Source organism: Cataglyphis hispanica, chromosome 18 (assembly GCF_021464435.1).
Source record: "Cataglyphis hispanica isolate Lineage 1 chromosome 18, ULB_Chis1_1.0, whole genome shotgun sequence".
Taxonomy (NCBI): Eukaryota; Metazoa; Arthropoda; class Insecta; order Hymenoptera; family Formicidae; genus Cataglyphis; species Cataglyphis hispanica.
Window position 1 is genome coordinate 862,965 of NC_065971.1, and position 21,712 is coordinate 884,676.

The 21,712-nt window shown below is 41.2% G+C and overlaps 1 protein-coding gene across 1 annotated transcript in view; it reads right to left on the reverse strand.

The window, feature by feature from the left end:
• Positions 1-21,712, reverse strand: part of LOC126856422 (uncharacterized) — an 82,640-nt gene that overhangs the window by 39,128 nt on the left and 21,800 nt on the right. Inside the window, exons 3-4 of the mRNA XM_050604891.1 lie at positions 21,453-21,511; positions 3,425-3,462 (exon numbers count right to left, since the gene is read on the reverse strand). Coding sequence (XP_050460848.1) covers positions 3,425-3,462; positions 21,453-21,511 — 97 coding nt within the window. The remainder of the gene's footprint in view (positions 1-3,424; positions 3,463-21,452; positions 21,512-21,712) is intronic.

A 21,712-nucleotide genomic window follows, 5' to 3' on the forward strand; every position in this document is an offset into this window, starting at 1 on the left:
AATAATAATTTTTGACATACTTTGTATATTATATATATATTAAGCTATTTCTATAATTCAATTTTTATATATGTTATATAGTTGATTTTTTTCTTTGCACACAATATCGAGATATACGAATAATTGGCGTAGGCGGATCAATGCACCATCGATGTATCGATAAAGATTTCCGTACAATCGTAGGCAGGCATTATGCTCCGATTTTGCCTAAAGCTGTCTTGTTAACGTGACAAAGTGGCTGTAGAAATAGTGAAAGAAACTTTTCTGTTTCCGTGCCCTCAACTGACCATCTCAACGGACTGTGAAGGGCCAACGGCAGCCTAATTGCAGCGAGCAAGAGATTTACAAAGTGGTAAACGAGCACCTACTACGCGGCTACTCGCATTGTACGATATATCTCCAAAGTGGTCCCGCTCTAAACGATTTCTAAACGTCGCCAATAATGACGCCTCGATCGGCTGATCCTTTTCACGCCTCGGTTAAAAGAGAAGGCAAGCAGCGCCGGCGATTTGTCGCCGCTCGTAAATCTTGCTAATTCTCAGCACGAGACATCCGGTTTTGCGGTGAGGCGTTGCGGGGGCGTTTCGTGTGGTAAACATAATGTCGAGCCTGTAAAACCTGCCCCGTCTCTTTTGCACGCAGCATCCCTTCTTCTCGTCTCTCCGCAGCGCGTGCCAGCCGTGGCTCAGCGAATCGCAGCTTTCCCGACCGACAACACCTGGAGATATCTTTCCCTCTTCGTACCTTCTTTAGACGTTTCTCCTACGCGTTTCATTCTCATTACATTATTCCGCGGTATTTTGTGTCACTTTCTTTGCTTAAGTCATCGAAATAAATTTTCACATACGTGAAATTTTCGCCCTTATTAAAATGCTTAATTGGTACATTTAAAAGTAATTTTTAATTAATTTTTAATTTTTGTTTTTATATATAAGAGAAAATAATTGTGTGATTCAAAATTGATTAAAAAAAAGAGCTGTTTTCTTTTTCCGATGCAATTGTAATAATATCACTAATATTAACTAAAAATACGTATCTGATAAAAACAGTTTTGATGAAGAACTTTTTAATGGCAAAGGCACAGGAATATCGTGGTGATCAAAATAACCAATTTACTCGTTTCAGCGATAAATATTTCAGCGTCCGCGACGCGATAGAATTCTATGAAAAATATGGAAAATTGAGTCAGGAGCGAAGCAGAATTTTTGTGTCTTCTCAGAGTATACTGCATAAATACGTTATTCCTTTATGTACTGTTATCCACCCACTCGAGTCACCGCTCGCGCGCGCTTAAACCGTTGCGTCTCGGCACGAGGCACGATAAAAGAGAGAAAAAAAAAAGATAGCTAGACGAACGAATAAAGTATTAGAGAACGATCAGAGGGGAAAAAAACACGTAACTGTTGTCGGTGCCTGCGCGCTTCCCCTGGCGTAGTTAAGTGCGGAATTCTGTTCGCAGCAGATTGGTCGATCCTCTCAACAGTATCCGGCACCAATTTCGAGGCTCTCATCTATAACGGGAGATTAAAAGTACTAATAACGAACGGGCGAGAGAGCGCGGTGAGAGAGAAACCGTTCACGGGGCCAGCAAACTACCGCTACACATCGTCTTTCGCCGCATGACGCACAATGACTTCCGAAACATATGTCGAACGACGGCGCTCTTCTCTCTCTCTCTCAACGCCGGCCCGCATCGAGATGCGTTATTAACGTGCGTGAGGGGGCGGGAGCGAAAGAAGTTTTGTCGGCCGAACGACCGCGCTCGAAGAAGGAAGGGAAACGGCGGAGGGAGGGGTGAGAAAATCCATTTTCACGTTTCAGACGACCGCGTCGTTTTATAAGACACGTAGGTGGAAGAAGGAGCGATTAAGTGGGGGTTCGAGCCATCTGGTTCCAGGTTGTGTGGCCAGGTCCTACCGTTCGAAGATATGCCCCGCCGTGAGGGTCTTTTAAATCCACCAGAGACACGCACCTTGAGACCTGTCCCGGCCAAGGACCCTCGACCGCCTTTTCGGCCCTTTAAACATCGACACTGCTGCGAAGACACCGAGGCGCCCTTACGTCTTTCCCTTGTGCCTTCCGTCGACGACCTCGAGGGTCGAATCGCTGCCGAATGAATAGTATGGTTCTTTTCACTCCCGACTACGCTAGCGTGTATTCTTTCATACGGTCGACCTCAATTAAGCTCAGACTGGACGATCGCGTTTTTAATTTGTATCGCGCTTAATAGCCTTTAATGTTCCTTTATCGGGAAAGCCTTGCTCACCGGCGAGATGCAAGTAAGCCATTCAACATTGAACCAAATAATATAATGAATAGTTTCTAACTCTTTTTTGCGTCATATTATATAAAATCGATATAAATATGTAATGATATAATTCTACACGAGATTGGACATATATGCAATTTCAAAAACAATCAATGCGATCGTAACGAGACAATGCCAGACAACACTCCTCTGAGTATCTATCGATATTACGTAAACGCGTGCGTCGTGTTTGCGCTGTTTGCGTGGAAGATCAACGTACTGTTGACAATCAACCGACAAAGCTAAATTAATTTGCAAATCGCTGTTCGAGCGAATCGTTACTCAACGTTACGCTATCGCGCCACATAATCGTGGAGAAGCGTTATTGTATTATCAGACGAAGATGCTGCGTGCGCGCGAGAAGGAAAGCGCGGAAACGCGCTTTGTGCCCTCGAGTACGCGTCGAGAGATTGGAAAAAATTGCAGCTCCAGATGCTGCTACGGCAATCATTTCTAACCCGTATCCGGTTCCGTAACTCTCGTTGCACCTATCCCACTCTATCCCTCCCCCGCACCCTTTTGTTTCCTTATACAACGACTCTTTTCCGATCCATCCCGGATCTCCGTTACGTATCCACGGAAGCAGATACGAGCGAAGAATGCATCGCAGAATCTTCTCTGTTAGTTGCACATGCACTTTTGTCTATGTGATGCGTATGTGTATCGTTGTCGTGCGAGCGCAATAATATGACGGACGAGGGGCACGCGCGGGGGGTCGATCCGGACAAACTGACAGTGAGACTTTTATTAGGGAAGGAGTCAGCAAGCGTGATTATGTACCTTAAAGCGTCTCCGTCTCTTCCCCTCTGAGTTCCTCCCTTTTTCTTTCTACTCCCCATTGACATCCTTCTTCCACCGCCTCGACGCTCAGCATCATCAGTGACGTCGTACGACAACGACGAAGCGACCACAACTCAGAGATACATTGTCAACCCCCCCAACTCGACATATATGCATGCATTGGCGTAGAACTTGGCGAGAAATTGTCATTACTATATGCCGATCGTTTGTCTCGGTTTGTCTCGTTTTGTCTCGCGTCAACAAAAGTCAATTTTCTAAAAAAAAAAAGAACCTCTCTCTTAAAACTTTAATGCGTCAATTTGATAATGTACTTACGTTGTTCGTTGCCGTGGCGATGCGAAAGGTGCCGTCCCCTGAAACAAAAAAAATATAATTTTGTTAGTTATTTTTAAATATTAAATTAAAAGTACACATCATTTGCAACTTTGAATTGAATTATTGTATGATACTTTTAACGAATAATTAATTCATGTACTTCAAATTTTTTAATCTTTGAAAAAATTTATAAAGAATAAAAATATTTTTTCTTTTTTTTTTTGCTATTACTTTTGCTTATTTTAATGATCTTTTACTGTTAATTGGACATTTCTCGTAACTGTAACAATTTTATGAAAAAAAAAAAGAAAATTATTACAGTAAACTTTTAAAAATCATGATCAAACATTAACGAATGTATAAAAGTGAAATTGCAGAGAGCTAAGCCGTACTTCTCGAAATTTGCATATCTACGTCGCCAATGCCGCCCAAGGCGATATTGTCGTCACAATGAAACCCTCTCCAAAGCTCGCCACTATCCACAACACAGTCGCACGGACGATGCGACGCGCGCGTGTCGCCGACGAGCTTTTGCTTCGCGTCACACGTGCCAAAGTTCACGAATTTCGATCGCGCATAAATATCGAGACGATATAAATATAGCGCCGCATTCTACCGAGAGATTCCTCGCAATATACTCTACGGTTAAAAATAAAAGCATTTTCCTGCAACGGATCATTTTATTGGAAATGTACATAAAATAGAGAGTTGTGTGAAAAAGAGCATCTCGTACATTTATAATAAATTTGTTTTTTTTTTAAACCGTTTTCTTTTATATATATTCTTAATATGTATGTTTATTTATTTATATATTTAATGTGCGCGATACTTAGCCTACTATATGCATAAATAATATCTGCTGGTAAAAAGTTGGCACAATATCGCGCATCTCAACATCGATGACTTGACTTTATTATTTGAGGCTTTGGATATGACGGTGTACTTTCGCATACACTGCATTGTTTCGACTGGAATGCACAGGGAAGGATCGAGGAAGTAGAAGTCAGGAGGAGGACGAGAGTTTAGGAGGTCGTAGGTGTGAGGTACTGTTCGATGCCAGTATCTGAGACAGTTTCGGCCGGCAAGATTTAACAAATAGGTAAAGTTTCGTCGCGAGGATGCCGGAGTTTGTGGATACTCCGGCGCAGTCTCGACACATCCTCTCTTCTCTTTGTTCCTAAGTTTATGATGTATTAGCTGCTCTCCCTGTGCCGTGCCCTCTCTCTTTCCCGTTCTTTCCCTATCCATCTTCCAACGTTCCTTTCCTCCGTCACTACACTCTAGAGTTAACCAATTTATACAGCTCCGAGATTTAAGTTACAATGTGAATTTAACCAACAGCGTTATACAAGGAGATAATGGGATTGTTTATTTAATTTAAAAAAGATTGTAAATTTTTATCAATTAATTATTTTGATTTTTACGAAGAATCTGTAAAAATCTTTCCGAGATATCGATATTACAATTGACGTAACACGATATTCTCGACAATTGCTTTCATCCAAGACGAAGGCGATAATTTTGTCGAATAATCCAGGTTCTGAAAAACGATCAAAATCTTTGCGTGCAAAATCTTACCGTGGCAAATGCGTTCGATGAGATTAATAAAATTCGTTGCGTTTCGGCTTAATCCGTGGCGCGTAACACTCCGCGCGGAGAAAATCAATACTCAATACACGTCCCAAAGGTCCGCTTATACTTGTCGCGCTATCTCGCTTTTATCTCGATCGTATCTCACATATTGGCGTACGGCTACACGTACATGTCCACACGTACATGCGTCCACACATAAACACGGAAAACACGGAGATACGCGTAACGGGTGCTACGGCGAGCACATATATCGGCGCCGCCGCCCACACATCGTTCCCACACCCTCACACGGGCACTTCGGGGTGACAGATGGCTTTGTAGACAAAGAACTTAGCCGACTGGTTTTCGTGGACGTTGCGTAACCCGATAAAAGCAAACCCAAGAGTCGATCGTTCTCTGACATGGCGGAGTCGTCGCGCACCACCCCCGACTCATCTTCTCTCTACGACGCGATGGGGGCGAAACGATGGGGTTGAAAATCAAATTCAAATGTCTCGATGAAAATCTTTGTCCGGTCAAGATTACTCCCTAACTCTTGCGCTCGTCCTGTCCATCGCCCCTTAATCATCAATCAGATATTCCCCCTCGCGACGAGACGGCATATCCCGTGTTGTGTGCGATCGCGATTGAAGCGCACTTCGGTGCCGTTCTACGGCGATTAGACGATCACGAGAGTACTTAACTGGAAAGCGCGTTACGATCGCGGCTGTCGAGTGATAGAATTAGCCGCGGCCATTGTGCGCGAATGCTCTCCACGCTCTTGCGTGCTCGCGTTAAACTCTTTTCCGTCATCGCGCCTTATCGGCGTATATGGCGTCTTGTATGTGTATATGTGTAATAGACTTAAAAATAGTTTCTAATGTATCGCAGACAAGAGGAGTGCGCACGTCGATGTATGAACGCGCTACGCGCAGTTATAACGCACGGCGCGTTGTTGGAAACAGATTTATAATTAGTTTCCTGTTACGCGCGCGCTCTGCGATCGCGTAAAGCGTACGCGCTCGTTAGATAGAACCAGCTTTGACAATTTAGCCTCGATACGCTTGTTCGAGCATTGACATGATATTTCTGGATATGGATTATATATTATACGCGTCATTCATTGTGCACGTCGCATTTTGCGTTTCGCTCGTGTTGTACGAAAAATTATCTAAAACATTCATTTGTAAAATATAAAATAATATAATCATTGACTATCAGTTGCTTGACATTTTAAATTTAAAAAACAATTTATCAAGTTAATTTTTGCAAATTTTTCATATTTTATTATTATAATGTAAAAGCATTTCGAGAATTTTCAAGTTTTCAAATAGCGTTTAGAGTCATCCCGTTTAGAGATAGCAAATAATTTTATAGTGTACGCTAACAATAAGTAATACTGCGTTTTTTGCAATAAATATTATATTTTTCTTTTCTGAAAATAATAATGCAACTACTAAACTGTTTTATCGATTTTACGCCGCAATAAAAGCTTATAAAGACTAGATTTAGTCGAGCAAAGTATCCTCGATGAGATTAGTTTTTAGGTTCTCGTCTTACATTCTACGCGTGATTAAGGCATGCGTGCCATGCGCGTGCATCCAAAAAAGGGGCGTCGCATTGATGAATGATACAATAGACACGTGGCAGAATCTAATCATCGCGAAAGACTCAGGGCGAGCCTATGTTTTTTTTTTAAGTTTCCTATTCAACGTGTTAACTCTCTGGAAATTTATTAATTCGCGTTAGCACCAAATCGATACAGATTATGCTGCAACTATCTCTCTCTTCCGTATGTCTGTCCAATACAAAGTAAATAAATAGCAATCTCGATATATAAATAAACATATTTTTTGCGCCAACAAAAATAGAAAACAAAAATTCTAAATTTTAATTCTTTTCTTCTCAAACGATGTGAGATTTACCGCAAACTAAAGTACTAATTAATAAAAATGTGATAAACATGATATAATAATAAATAAAAAAATATTATGTTTGTACAGACTAAGAACTAAGACTGAAATATATGATTTGATAAGAATAAATAAATATGTCTCTAAGGTTTATACAAATATAACTTTTACAATTAAACATGTGTTCCACATGCCATACGTCAAACGTATCTCTGTCGCGCATTGTCGCCCCTTGAGAGCAAAGTCGTATTTCCATATCTAAAGTTAGCATTTGATAACTAGCTTCATATTCGATTAAAACCTCTATCATGCACGAGAGATTCGGTTGTATCTAAAAGCAAGCTAGGAACATGTGGCCCCTACTTTGGAGACGCCCCCTTCGTATAATCGTCAAAGCAATAATAGAATATTTCGATTATGACAGGAAGGGAAAAAAGGAAAATAAATTTATTATAAGAGAGACTTTCTTTATATAAGTCACAGAGGGAAAAATTTCCATTTAAATATATCATATAATATATTAAAGAATAATTTGTAATATAATTTTTAAAATTTTATCATATTTTAATGACATAAAACATATGAAGAGTATTTTGCTTGTAACTCCCGATAGTTTGCAGAAGTTTCATAGAAATTCTGCGATTATCAGTATTAAGTATTCTGATACGGGACCCAGGTTTCCTTCCCAGGAAGGACGAAGCAACAAGTGGCTTCTTAGCTCGGACAATCTTAGCTCAGTACTCAACAAGTGTTTCCAAGTAAACACGCATCTCGAGAACGATCCATAAGAAACCATGGATACAAATCTTCGCGTAACGATCCTCTCTTAATCACCAGTCATTGTCCCGTGCATGCATAATGTAGCGCCATAAATTTTGTGTGTGTTTCACGATCTAGAGATTCTAACTATTTTCGATTTATAGAAATCACATTTAAATATAAAGGAAGTTAGCAAAACTAAAAATTTCTGTGATAAATAACGTTTCTTATGAAAAATATTATCAATCTCAATAACAGATTGTCTCTCAATTATATTATATAATCAATTTACATAGAAATTAAAATTGTAACATTAAATATCTGTATTTAATATGTATTTAAATCGTATTATAATTAGCCACATCAAATATTTACCGATTAAATATTGTGCTATTCAATATGATTGAGATTTAACTGATCTAAACTGATCAAATTACTGAAAGAGAGCGACTTTTTCAAACATTGTGTGACACGTGCAGTTGCATAAATCGGTTTATAAAAATAATATAATAAAGATTGTATTCGAGCGAGAGAAAAAATATATTCTTTTATGATGTGGTTTGATTTATCGCATTTCTTGTTGCCGCTTCAAGGGAGCAGTAGCAGTTCGTAATATATTAAGTCAGAACAAAGCGCGGCTAATTCCGAGACGAAGGAGAACACAGAAGAGAAAGAGGATAGCCCCGGTCTCGCGTGCCGTGTCTAAATAATAAAATAAAACCAACCCTCCACAGAGCCTTGGCCCACGCTCAATACCGACAGCAACAAGTTGATATCTTGTTCCCTAGACGATTATGGTAGAGATGGAGAAGGAAGCTCGACCAGGGGTAAGAGACATCGTCGTAAGAAAACGTTTGTCCTTTCTTCCGAGTTTCGCCAGCGGGACGTTTCTTTACATCAACAGGTTCCTCCGTAGCCCACGGCCCGGAAAATCTTCGAGGGACGGATCTCTTTGGCCGCGAGTAGGGACTGAGAAAACTTGCGCTTCAAGAACAGCGATGGGATGGGGTGGAAACTTCCTTAGGGTTTGAGAAAGCTGGAAAGGGACGGGACTTTCCTTAAGGGTAAACGGAGCGAAGACGTTCGAATCGCGGCGTCTTGTAACCTGTTGAAACGTCGTCCCTCGGCAGATAAAGCTTCTTTTTAAGAGAAGAAGAAATAGCAGCGCGAATAAAAATGCCGTGAATAAAAAGAACAAAAGCGCTCGAATAACACAATTGCGTAATTAGTATTTATTAATTACGCAAACAATTCAATCAGATTTTTAATTAAATTGGCATCACTCTAATAACTTAATGACAAAATTAATGATAAATTAGTTATGCTAAGTCAAGTTGTTCTCTTGAGAAATGAATCGGCAAAACGACGAAAAAGAGACAATTAAGAGAGAATTAAAAATTTTCAGACACCCGGAACAAAATCTGCATATGGAGAGATAGCTAGAGAGAGTCTTTAAACAGCAAGACGGTCAAGAGAGAAAAAAAGAGAAAAAGATAGAGGAAAAGAAAGACTGAACAGTACAAAGAAAAGGAGAGCTGAAGAACAAGAGCTCTTTGAAGAAGTGACACCTTTGTTTTTTCAGAGGGCGCTCGAACGTACCATGAAGGGTTAGTAATCTCCAGGAAAATTGACGTTAGGAGGAAATTACTCGGAAGTGCAGACAAAACCCTCCTCGTTGATGATGTGCACTTGCACGATACCATGCATGTACACACATATAAAGTCGCCAGTTTGCTTAAATAACGTATCAAGCTGTAATTAATTAAATATTTGAAAACAAATGTATGATAATGTTGTCATAACATTATTAAATAATATTAATTTGTAAAATAGAGCATACATGCAATTACATTTCTTTGATAATTATTTACCAAGTATTGTGCAATTATATTTACATTTATTCATATGATTTTAAAAGTCGATCCCCGAGCCTTATTTTGTGAAAACTGTTTAGCTCAAGCTTCGCATTATTCAATTTAACCGGAAGGATCGATCGTCGCATTTTGCATTCTCCAGAAAATAGATCGCTCTCAATTGGATACCCACCAGTCCCTAAGAGATGATCAACCTTGCCTGACTTTTTAATAGCATGTGCGCTTTTTGTAGACTCGGCTCTCTTCATAAGACGACGGAAGAAAGTATTGTGTCAGTGCACCCCGCCGGAATAAATATTTAACAGCATCAGCGCACCGCTACGTCAATATCCCGGAGGTAACCGACGTTCTTCCGGTGGCTGCCAGGAACTCATATGCCACTCGATCATCCGGCCTGATCTTTCCGGCCTCTACTTTCCGGCAACAATCGCGGCGCGGAAAAGAGCGAGCGATCTTACGCAGATTCAAAATATGCAGAACGCGGTTGCGACGCTCGAGCGCACATTGACAAAAGGATCGACGTGGGAGTCGAGGGGGTGGTTCGGAAGAAGAATGCGTAACCTATCCACGAGCGAAATGAAAAGGAGATCGCCGATTTTGTTTGTCCACAAAATGCCGCGAACACAGAGGTGGTTTGGCATTATACGCCCATCGTAAATAGACAGCAGTGAGCCACCTACAAGCAGATGATGATGAGCCTTTTTGGGATTCCTCGGGATTATCGACAGGCGGGTAGTGCGCACGAGCCGAACGTTAAAGGAGAGAGGGAGGAGAGGGAGGTACGAAACAGAGAAACCAAATGATGAGAATCGTGCGGGAGTAATTTGAGATGCTCTTCTTCTTCTTCAGCTGCCATTGGGCAGATGCCGAAATTGGTACGACGGAGACAATGCTTCAGGGATAATGGACTTCTTAATTCGAGAACGTCTAGTTGACGTATTTCTACCACGGACTGCATCTTCTGAGGGAATGCTCGCACAATCGTAATTTTTTTCATACGTTGAAATGCAAATAAAAGATGAATAAAAATATACCAGATATTATTTTAAAACATATTTAAAAAAAAAGTATAATGCCTTTGATGCTTGATACAAAAAAAAAGATTAAATTAATTCAAAAATATAGTCAAATGAATCAGATAATTCTTGCAAACGTTAACATATATATGAGGTTCCTGAAATCTTTGCAATGTCATCCGTATTTTTTTGTGGCCAGAATGATCAAACAAGAAGATATAAAACAGGCGCTCTCTCTTCTCATCTTTACCCTCGATATGGAAATTAAAAATTTCCTTAATGTTACGAAAATCTTTGAAGGGTATGTACAGGTGAACCCTTCTTCTCATCTTCGATGTTGTACCGATGACGAGCGTATATTGCACGCAGAGTCGTGAGGACGTGCATGCGACTCATTGTCAGCTGACACCTGTAGACCTACGTACTTACCTACCTACGTGGAACATATACGTGGCCACTTCTTTACGGATGATGAGTAAATGAAAAGCTCTCAAGCCTTCTTTTCACCGCATTTTCCTACAAGTATATGCTGCTTTATGTATGTCTGCACGACGCATCAATTTTGCTAATATATATATATATATATATATATATATATATATATATATATATATATATATATTCTTTCCTTATTAAATCGTTCTTAAGTCTTTAGTCATTCTAAAGTCTTCTATCGTCGTTTTTCATCTCATGATAATTGATAAAGCCTTAGGTTGCTTATATTTCTCGTGCCTTTGTAAAGGACGTTTCTCAGATAAGGCAAGAAGCATCGCGGTTTTACTTTTATATCAAGAGATCTGCCATATTAAGAGAGTATTTCAGAGAAGTAAATTTCCCGAGAGAATTTCCCTTAATTAAAAGACAGTTTTTATTATTCTTGAAAGAGACGGACGCGAGGCTGCTGGTTATTTATCTCGGTGAATGTTTGATGACCGAGTTACTTGCGGCTAGAATATTTTCTAACGAGAACGCGCAACTCGAGAGTATTCTTGTGCTTACGAAAGTCCGACGATGTTGAGTAAATCAAATCTCTGCATTATTTCAAAACTTTCTGTGTTTACGGGATTTATCTTACCACATTAAACCGACATCGTTATTTCTACGAATTCCATTTAATATTTTTGCTGTCAATACGAACGCACAGCATAAAATACAGCATAAGCTTCGGATTAATTTTAAAATGACAAATTTAAAATTATCTCAATTAAAAAAAAAAAAATAACTAAGCTATAAAAAATAAATATCGCTATAACGATAAAAAATATTATCAACTAACCAATAAACAATTTTTCATTTAAATATACTTAAATTTTCATAAGATCACACGTATAGTTTTTAAGAATTGGTGTTATATATAATAAACACAATAATTAAATGTTTTGTTTAATAATCAAAAAAATATTGTTATAAACATATATAATTTTTTTTGGTAAGATTTATTCTATCCAAGTGACATAATTTTTATAGCGCAATCAATTACTTATATTGTGTGCATTTTTCAATGGGCCGATTCGCGTTGCCTCTTAAGGGTGGGCGCCGCAAGTAAAACCGCGCGTTATTACGGTGGGGTAGTTACCATCTGCCTTTCGTTACCTGTAAATTTGTGCACCTGGACACATTGGCGCAACACCGCGCGATTCTCGACCTATCCTCATATTGGAGTCGGATGTTTATATGTATGTACGTTTATCGATTCGCACGAAATTGGCGGTTACGACAATGATTTGTCAAAAATTGTGCTCGATTAATTCCGCACGCGGCACAAAGTGGAGAGGAAAGTTCCGTTTTACTTTTGCTAAAATTAGCGCTGAAAAATAATTTGCTCAATTAGAGCCATCTCAGACAGGCTAAGCATTTAATTGTACGCGGTTAATATAATGCATCGTATCTCGTGGAGATCTCATCGATTAGATAAATTTCGCAAACGGATTCGCGAGATGACAGATAAAAGAAAGACAGGCAATTCCGCTTGCGTTCTATTCGCATAACTCGACGAATTCGCAATAAAAACCTTTCAACGATGAGCGAATGATTGTTTGAACTGAAGCATCTCATAGTATCGGCGAGTGCATTCGATTTATGCACTCGATTAAACGCAAAAATCCATTGCTTAATTATCCGTAATATCCGTGGCAATCCGTGGAATATCATGGACCGCCAGGCCGGACCAGTTTGAAGAGCGACGAGTAGTAAAAAAAAAAAAAAGATTCACCTACGCACGTACACGCGTGCAGTCGATCGGCCGCGCTGGTTGGTCTGGGAGTAAAAACAAAAATCGAGGCCGAGCCCGCAGATACGCGGTTTTTGCGAAATTACGGGTCCCGCCTCGAACCTTCGCACACTCCCGTAAATCAATCGGCGCTTCGACATTCGTATATATTCTCCGTTAATTATTTTTATTCACGGCCCAGCGTATAGGAACGCCCAGTTCGCCGGCCTGGGAGTTCGTATTTTGTACGCATACGCACGAGTTCCTAGTCCACCCCGACCACACGTTCCCGTTTTACACACACACACACACACACAAACACGTACGCGCTCATACGCGAACAACGTCGACAACGTACACGCTGGCACGTACCACGCACACACGCAAACGCTGGTCTAAGTACGCTCGATGCACCGAGATGTGCATCCGTGCACGTGTCGCCACGTTCGGCGCGCATATGTGTATGTGTGTGTGTGTGTGTGTGTAACGCGACGCGACGTACGTGTTGGTCACTCGTGCGCAGCATACGTCCGCGTGTACTGGCGCACGCGTGTGCGTTACGTATTTTCGAATAGCGAGAGCCCGGCTGGTTCGTCAAATTTGCACATTTATTCGTTTACCGTCATACAATCGAGCTTAAAACTCGCGCGGACGTGTGTGAGTGCGCGGCCGTCTGGTCGGTGCACGTCACGCACACACGCCGCGAGCTCATCCCTTATTCATAACTCTTCGAAGGGCTTGATGGAGCTCCAAAGCTCACGACACAGCCCAACGATTTTTTTTTTTTTTTGCCCTTCTCTTTCCTGTTTTTCGCCGGACGGGAGTCTGTTCCTTCCTCACAAAACACTTTGACGAACCTCATTCTATAATAGATTTCGATAATATATCGCGTATTCAGGGAGATACCGTTGCTTCCAAACCTCTATGCCGCTGAATTAATCTACGTTAAGGCATGAAAAAACGTACACGATTTTTTACAGCGAGATTCTTGTGATAGCCACGTAATATTTCGACATTTTCAGTTGACGCCCGAGTAAATGCATGCCTAGTCGGGTGTAATAATTTGCAGGATTTGCGAACGCGCGGGGCAGCTGCTAATTAACGGTTCAATTGCACACTCGGTCGCTTCGATAGTTTAATTGATTCGGAAATAGTTGCCTCGCGCACAAGAGCTGTCGGGACGCTCGGGAATGAAGCTCCGCGCTACCCTTGTCAGACATCCTGTGGTCAGGAGCCGCACGGAGATCCGGCAAGAAATAAATTACCGAACGCGCTCCACACGAGTCCCAAGAATGTCCACCCTTCCACCTTCTTCCCTACTCGATGCTCAGCCTTCAGCCCCGTCCAACAATTCGCGAAACAATCCTGAAGCAAATCGAACGCTCTGCCCGTTTCCCTCATTCCCGTTCAGATAGGGTAACGGACTCTACTTCTCGTTCAAAAAAGAATAGCTTGTTTTGCTGATAAAAAACAAGTCGCGAATGAAATTTGCAAAGTGCAAAAAAATTAAGATTAATGAGTGTATTAAAAAAACCTTCACGTATCCTCTCTATCTCTCTCTTCAGTTTCTAAATATGAAGAAATATGTCGTGGTAAGAATATTTATTAAGTTAAATAGACTTTAATATTATTTCAAGATATGTACCACAAAACGCGTGACACAATCTTTGTCACGATATAAATGTTAGTAGCTGCGTAAAGAAAATGGAGAAACGTGCCTCATGCCCTTCTCGCAGTTTCGAAATCTCGAACTTTCAACATGCATGTAAGTACGTACATCGCCTTCATTTTCTCGCCTTCTGTTGATATATTCGCAAAGTCTCGAGAAGCGCGAAATAATCGTGAACCGGAAAATTTTCCTCATTCTGCGTACTTTCAGGATATCCGGCCGGCACATGAGTCCAAAAGTATCATAGTTATTGTGTAACTACATGATACTTGGATGCAGTCTCTCGGATCCATGCGAGTAATTTAAATTGTTTCACGCCGAAAAGCTTTTCAGTAGGCTTGCCAAAGATTGAGTTGTGTGCCCATGATATTAATATTGATTTATTTAAGTATTTAATATTAATTGTCTATTTTTTTATTTCTAATTTTTGAAATCTAAATTATACTGTGTCATAAAATTTCGGAAATTTGACCTTATTCTCTCCAAGGATTTATGTTTTAATTATCTCGAACTGATCTAATCCTAAACCGTGAAAGAGAAAAATGTCATGGATCAAAGCTGCGCGTAGAGTGAATAAGACGCCGCCACTTCGGCCATTAACAGGAGTCTGCGAACGACAGAGAGGGACGTATCAAGAATAAAGGTATAAATGCAACGCACGCACACATCTTGCACGAGGAGGATAGCAGCGCGTGTCGGCGACAGCTAGGCACTACACGGTCGCGCATCGACGGCTGGATGCCCGCGGAACGGCTCGTAAAGCTCGCAGCTTTTAAGCTTGACGTGGCCATTGGAAAGAAGCGAGAAATCGAAGGAAGAGAGAGAGGCTGACTGCAATAATTATCGGACGTGGGAGGGGGAGGACAGATAGACGAGGAGAGGACAGGACGAAGGGACAGAGAGGACGGCTGAGAGCGAACGGAGAGAAGGGCGAGCGATCGCGCGCGCGCGCGCGCGCTCGAACGCGCGGAAGGGGGTGAGGGACGATGAAAAGTTTGACCGGACGCACAGCGAGCACAATGCATCGTGGTCCACCCTCCACCCCCGGGAGCGACCCACCCCATAATCCACCCGCATTGTACGACCAATCAATATTGTTTTATATCGTGAGACGAACCGGCTTCGTTCGGTTCGACGCTACGCTCTCTTCCATGGTACATAACTGCAGTCCGTCGAGTTCTCCGGCTTCCGGAAATTCTTTCGTATCCATCTAAAAGGCTTGATGATGGCCTATCCTTTCACGATTCTGAGACATTCGCGATTCTGAGAATTCTCAATGCGATCTTCGTATTCGCGATTTCATTCTCATCTCGTCATTATTTATAATCCATGAACAATGCAGTCTCTTTAAATTACTCAACTTTATTATCTGAAAATTCTTAATCGGGTTCTCTCGTCACGAGAAAGAATTGACGCGCTGCGCGATGTGAGATTGAATCTAAGCGAATGTATTTATGGAGAGTAGCAATGCATTTCAGACGTGTGAGCTGCAAACATGAGCTCCGACGTTTGCAAAAGTAAATATAAAATTCCACGTGTTACGATTAATACCCTTTATCCAAAGAGCGCAAAACACAGGCGTTTATTCAGTGCACACGATAAATGCAAGTTCATTGATTAAACATGAGAGCGATGCGCGTATAATTAATTAATGAATGGCTTCCGTGTGTAGTGTATGAAAAACGGTGATTCCTCATTTTTTGGTATTGCGCGATACACTGTCATTATACGCGATTTTCATTCATTTAATTCGACCGAATCGATACGCGTACGCGCTTAATTAGTTGTTGCGTATGTGTCGAAATTACTCGTATACTTTATGCTCCATTTCAACAACAACGATAACAGTGGAAAATTTAAGGTTGATTATTCGATATATTTATAAACTGTGAGTTTCAAGAAGTGCATGTCGGAACGCGTGCCTCATACGTACATTATTATCGACTCCATAAAATCACCTCGCTCTCCCTCCGATATGAAAAAACTTAGAGAGATTAAAATCGAAATCTAAAGAAATGATTGATTTTAAGCGAAAACTTTGTCCTTTAATTTTATGATTAAAAGACAAAAATTTCTTATAGCAATACATATGTAAAAAAAATCAATACCTTTTCTTCTACAAGATACTATAAATTTTGAGTTAATTAGATATATTCATACAATAGTAAATTCTGCGATGATCGATAATCAAAAAGTATTTTAAGTATATTTGTTAATCCGTTAATAATGATTATCGGACTATCAACATTTTTTTCTCGACAGATATTCTCTATTAGTTCCATATCGAAATTGCGAACACATTTGTCGATCATATTTCAGCGCATTTGAAATTTACCAGAGAGAGATAATTCGAGCAGCCTTATCTGGAAGATTAAGACACGATGATATTTAGACTGATTTTTCTTCGCTAACGCGCACGGGACGAGCGAGATATTTCTTGCACGACACCAGAATAAGGATGACGCGCAAAGAACGGCGCACAATGTGCATCCGGTTGGCTCGCTCGACGAGGATACGTTTCGCTTGCACGATGACGCTGATTCAGGATTATTCTCCCTCTTTAATTATCCTGCCTCCTCTCCCTCCTCCTTCACCGCGACGCCCTGGCATAAATGCCACCGTCGTCATCGTCTTCTCTTTCGCTCGCGGGAAGGACAGAAAGTCCGGCGCGCGGCGCGATAACGAATTATCTTCGAGAACACGCTTCTTGGGGCAGGAACCGGAAATATTGCCGGACGATAATGAGACGATATCTCGCAAGAACCGTCGCGTTCTCTACGATGTTTTGTTTTTTTTTTTTATACACCTACGTCAATCTAGAGTAGATATATGTTTCTTTTCTTATTTTCTATGTTTGAAAAATGAAAAATTTCAAAGATTTTAATCTTTATATATTCTCCGTTAAACGAAAGTCCGTGAAAGCCGTATTTATGAATCTAAATTTATCGAATATAGTTTGTGAAATTTTTCTAAAAATTACTACACATGTGTCGTACGATAACGTAACGACAAGGCATTCGAAGATGGCAGGAATCGAGGACCGATCGGAGTCATCCTCGCATGTAATGTAGCGACGACTCATAAGCCCGCACGACATATGCACACATCTATTTGCGTAATTACCCGTATGCTTGTATTCGCGTGCGAGATTATACATGTCTACATAAACGTGACACATTTGCACGTTCTCCTTCGCATAGAATTCACCATCGCCTTCCGCTCACCCCACACGCTCAAATACCTACGCGAAACAAGTATGCCGACCGTGAACGTAATCTTTGAGCTGCCATTAGCTCCATCAAAGGTATTTTATTTAATGTCATCCGCCATTTCGATCGCGTGCGGATCCGTGACACGATTTCGACATAATTCTTTATTTTTTTTTTTTTTTTCCTCAATCTTGATCGGCCGAGAACACCGATCGGCAGAATGCGGCGGCACGATAAGCGAGAATGATAGAGCGCTTACGAAGAGTTTCCCCACCCTTCGCTCTTGTCGCATATTGCGACACAAATGCGAGGACGTTATTCTTGTCACAATTATTTTATATGGAATATGTGTCACATTCTACAATCGTGAGGCGGAATTACAGACGAGCCCGACATTTTGCGTCACGCACAAGATTGCGAATCTTTTTATCTCGTTCGAAGTTGTCATTAATCGTAATTATGCGACAGCTCAATTTAATCAAGTCGACAATGTCGGAATTTTTGCGTAAGTGACAGATACGCTTGGTCTATCGCGACAAAAGTATACTTTATTCGCGCGGCTATACTTATCGGCCGTATCGCGTGCAGAGACCGCGCTCGTAATTGTTACGCGGTTCTTTATACCTTCGTTACACCGTGATTGGCCGAGGTGGATAATCGGCTGCGGGGTCCAATCGCGTTGCGGGGACCCAGTCACCGAAGATCCGGCCCCATTCGTCGCGACAAAACGATGTGGAAGCGTTCGTTCCGGAGGAACAAGCCGATGTACCCCATTGTCTCCGTACTCCACGGCTATTTAATAAACGCACGCCTCTATCCCCATCTCTCTTCGTCGACAACGAAGCGATCACACTGATAAGCCTTCGTGCACACTTACGTGTACTTATGTGTCCACTTATGTGGGATATGACGTAAACGCCTCATCTATCCATTCTCAGCGACATTTCTGCGTATCGCGCATGTTGGAGCAGCAAAGAAACTGCTCTTCCTCCCTTTACATACACATATGAATTATTGCGAGAATAGATAGACATTTCTCCTAATCATCTCAGTCTCGATAAAGTTTATCGTTGATTCCCGATACCGATGTACATTCAGCGTCTCTTTGACGACGGGCTGCAATGTCCGACGACGCGTAAAATCAGGGGCGATTAGTCGGAATGCACACAATTAGCGCTGCAACCGCTCGATGCGGTATTACATTCCACGCGACACGCACAGACGTGCAGTCAGATAATAGTTTTTGCCGTACATCTAATATCCGCTATTGTCAACTAAGAAATTCACATTTAATTATGCGCGATAGATACGCCGAATCGCGAGCGATTTCCTGAATCGATTTATAGATTGATAGATTTTTTTGTTGCCGAGAGATTATGTGCGATGTATGCTTTACTCAACAATTAATATTTATATTTGATTAACAAAATATTAGATGATCAAATTTTATTAATAAATATTATGTAACATTATCAATAAATTATATGTTATTTTCATGAAAATATAAATAATTTGAAGAAAAATCAATCGTGATTATTGAAATGAAATTTTGAGTAATGTATCCAGCAAACAGATCCTTAACGAGAGTTTGAGAAATGCTTCGCTCGTCGGAGGTTAATTGAGGGTGAACCGCCTCATCTTAGACAGATGTCGAAAACCGACCACAAAGTTCATAAGGCCGTTATCCCTTTATTACGACTAATCTCAAATTTCTCTAAGTCGTCGTAGAACGTGGTCGTTTTACAACGTTTAACCAAACTAAATAGTCACAAACGCTCTAACGATAATTTTGAAATATCCACGTACAATATAAGTGTCATTATCGAATTTGATTATTTTACACAAATTTACGCGCATTTACATGAATATCTCCTCAGATAATCTATACAAAATTTACAATTATAAAAAAAATCGACGCTTTGATATACCGTTTCCAGATCACCAGAGGTCCTTGTTAAAGGTGCGTGCGGCAATCGCGAAATCGAGCGTGTGCGAAAACAAAAAGCGCCGCTTGTCGCCGATGCTAGTGATGTCTGCGGCCCCGAATTCACCGAACCACAGAAAAAAAGATATTTTCCGCCCGTAGACACCAATAAGAGAGCGCGTTCCCTTCCCTCGTTTCGTACTCACAGCCATCAGCGCGCGAAATGTCCTCCCCGCCATCATCGGGCCTTTGATGTCGAGCATTACAGAATACGAAGGATCCCGTCCGGATAGTAGAGAGAAATTTTCGACGCCCCCCTACCACCCCGGTGACCACTCGTAAATTGTCGCGCTTTCTTTTCACCCCCTATTGCCTCTCGCGCTTTCGAAACTCGCGTGCAAAGAGAGGAAACACTCTTCGGTGTCGTTCTCGCACTTCAGCGGACGATCGTCGGCAAGAACGTGCCGACAGGGTGGCCGCCCTTGTCCTCTCCCCTCCCCGCCCCTCTTTCGCGAGACTGGGAAAACAATTAAGGGAAGGCGAGGCGCCGTGTCGCCTTGTATGATAATGCGTTGTAACCTCCGGCACAAGAGATACGATACTGTAAAGGAAGAGGAGGATTACACGCGATGGGGGGTGAGCAGGAGGAATGTATGAAACGGGGTTGTTCAGGTACGTGATGAGGGAGGAGGATGGAGGGGAGAGTGCGGCTAGAAGAGAATACGGAGTGGTTGGTCGGAGAGGAGGTTGGCGGAGGTCGTGGTTCTTACTTTGCATTCTTTTGTGTATCCTCCTGAAGCCCTCTGCCACCCACCGCCCGCTGCTACCCCCAGTCGTCCTCCTCTCCCTTGAAGCTTGAACTAACGCCCGAGGTTTTAAATGCACTTGTCTACTCCACATACCGTTCATAAAGACACATATGCCGTCTGTTGAACGAGTGGGCACGAGAGCCCCGAGGTCTTGGAAAGCGAGATAGGGCCGCACGCGCGGGACTGAGATAGAGAAGGACGAAAGAAGAATCGAGAGGAAGTGGAAGAGAATGCGGTATGCGTAACGATATGAAATGCATTTTAAATTCTAAGCATCGACCGCATTACGGGAGAAGATCTCGTCGACTCTTCGTCTACATGATCCCACGGGTGGAAAGATGAGAGCCGCGCGGAAGTTGAAAGAGGAAGCGGCGAGAACAGTGAGCTCTCACGTGATTTTTCTATAAACACACAAGAACAATCTACCTATCCGCGGTACCTGGTTTTTATATAGACATCATCTAATATTCCCTACTCTCTGTTGTCACACATATTAAATGTATTATACATATATTCATATAATCTTTCATGCATTATATATATATTCACGAAAGAGCCAAAAACTTTTATATTACTTATATTTTTAGTCATACGTAAGGGTTTTGCATTCGTAATGAATATACACACACACATAGATGTCGAAAACTTGTAAAATTAATTTCGCAAAATATAGATCGTACTTGGAAAATCTCGATAGAGAGATAAAATAATAAAATCACATATAAAAGCAATCGTGCTATAGAGAATATATGACATTGAATAAATTATAAATTATTAATATTTTAATTTGATATTAAACTTTCTATTACAAGACGTTATTCGAAACGTTTATAATATAATGTAATATTCGAAATATTCCCATATGCTTTTAATATCGATTTGTGCAGCAGCCAATAAATTGTAGCCGAAATATAATAATGATATGCGTTGAACATCCGGCTCCATCGTGAAAATATTTAAGCCAGTATACATTATTCAACTAATGACTTAAATGTTCGAAATTGTGCGATCGCGACAAGATTTCGAATATCAATCGATCGATCGCACAATTTATGGTAATTAATTTCAATTTACCTCTTGTGTCCCGGTATCCGCGCACCAACCAGCTCTCTGCTACGGCGTCATTCGTCAATCTAGACAGAGGAAACGTACTTTTAAAAATCCGAATACACGGAGTCTCTAACGAACGGTAATGCCCTCAATTCGTCTTTCTCCCCGATACAATAATAATTATGCTATGAGTGCGATATCACGGATAATACGTTCGTAGGAAGCGCGCGCGTCGCACATTCATCAAATACACGGAGTCTCCGCGGCGGAAACGAATGGGCAAT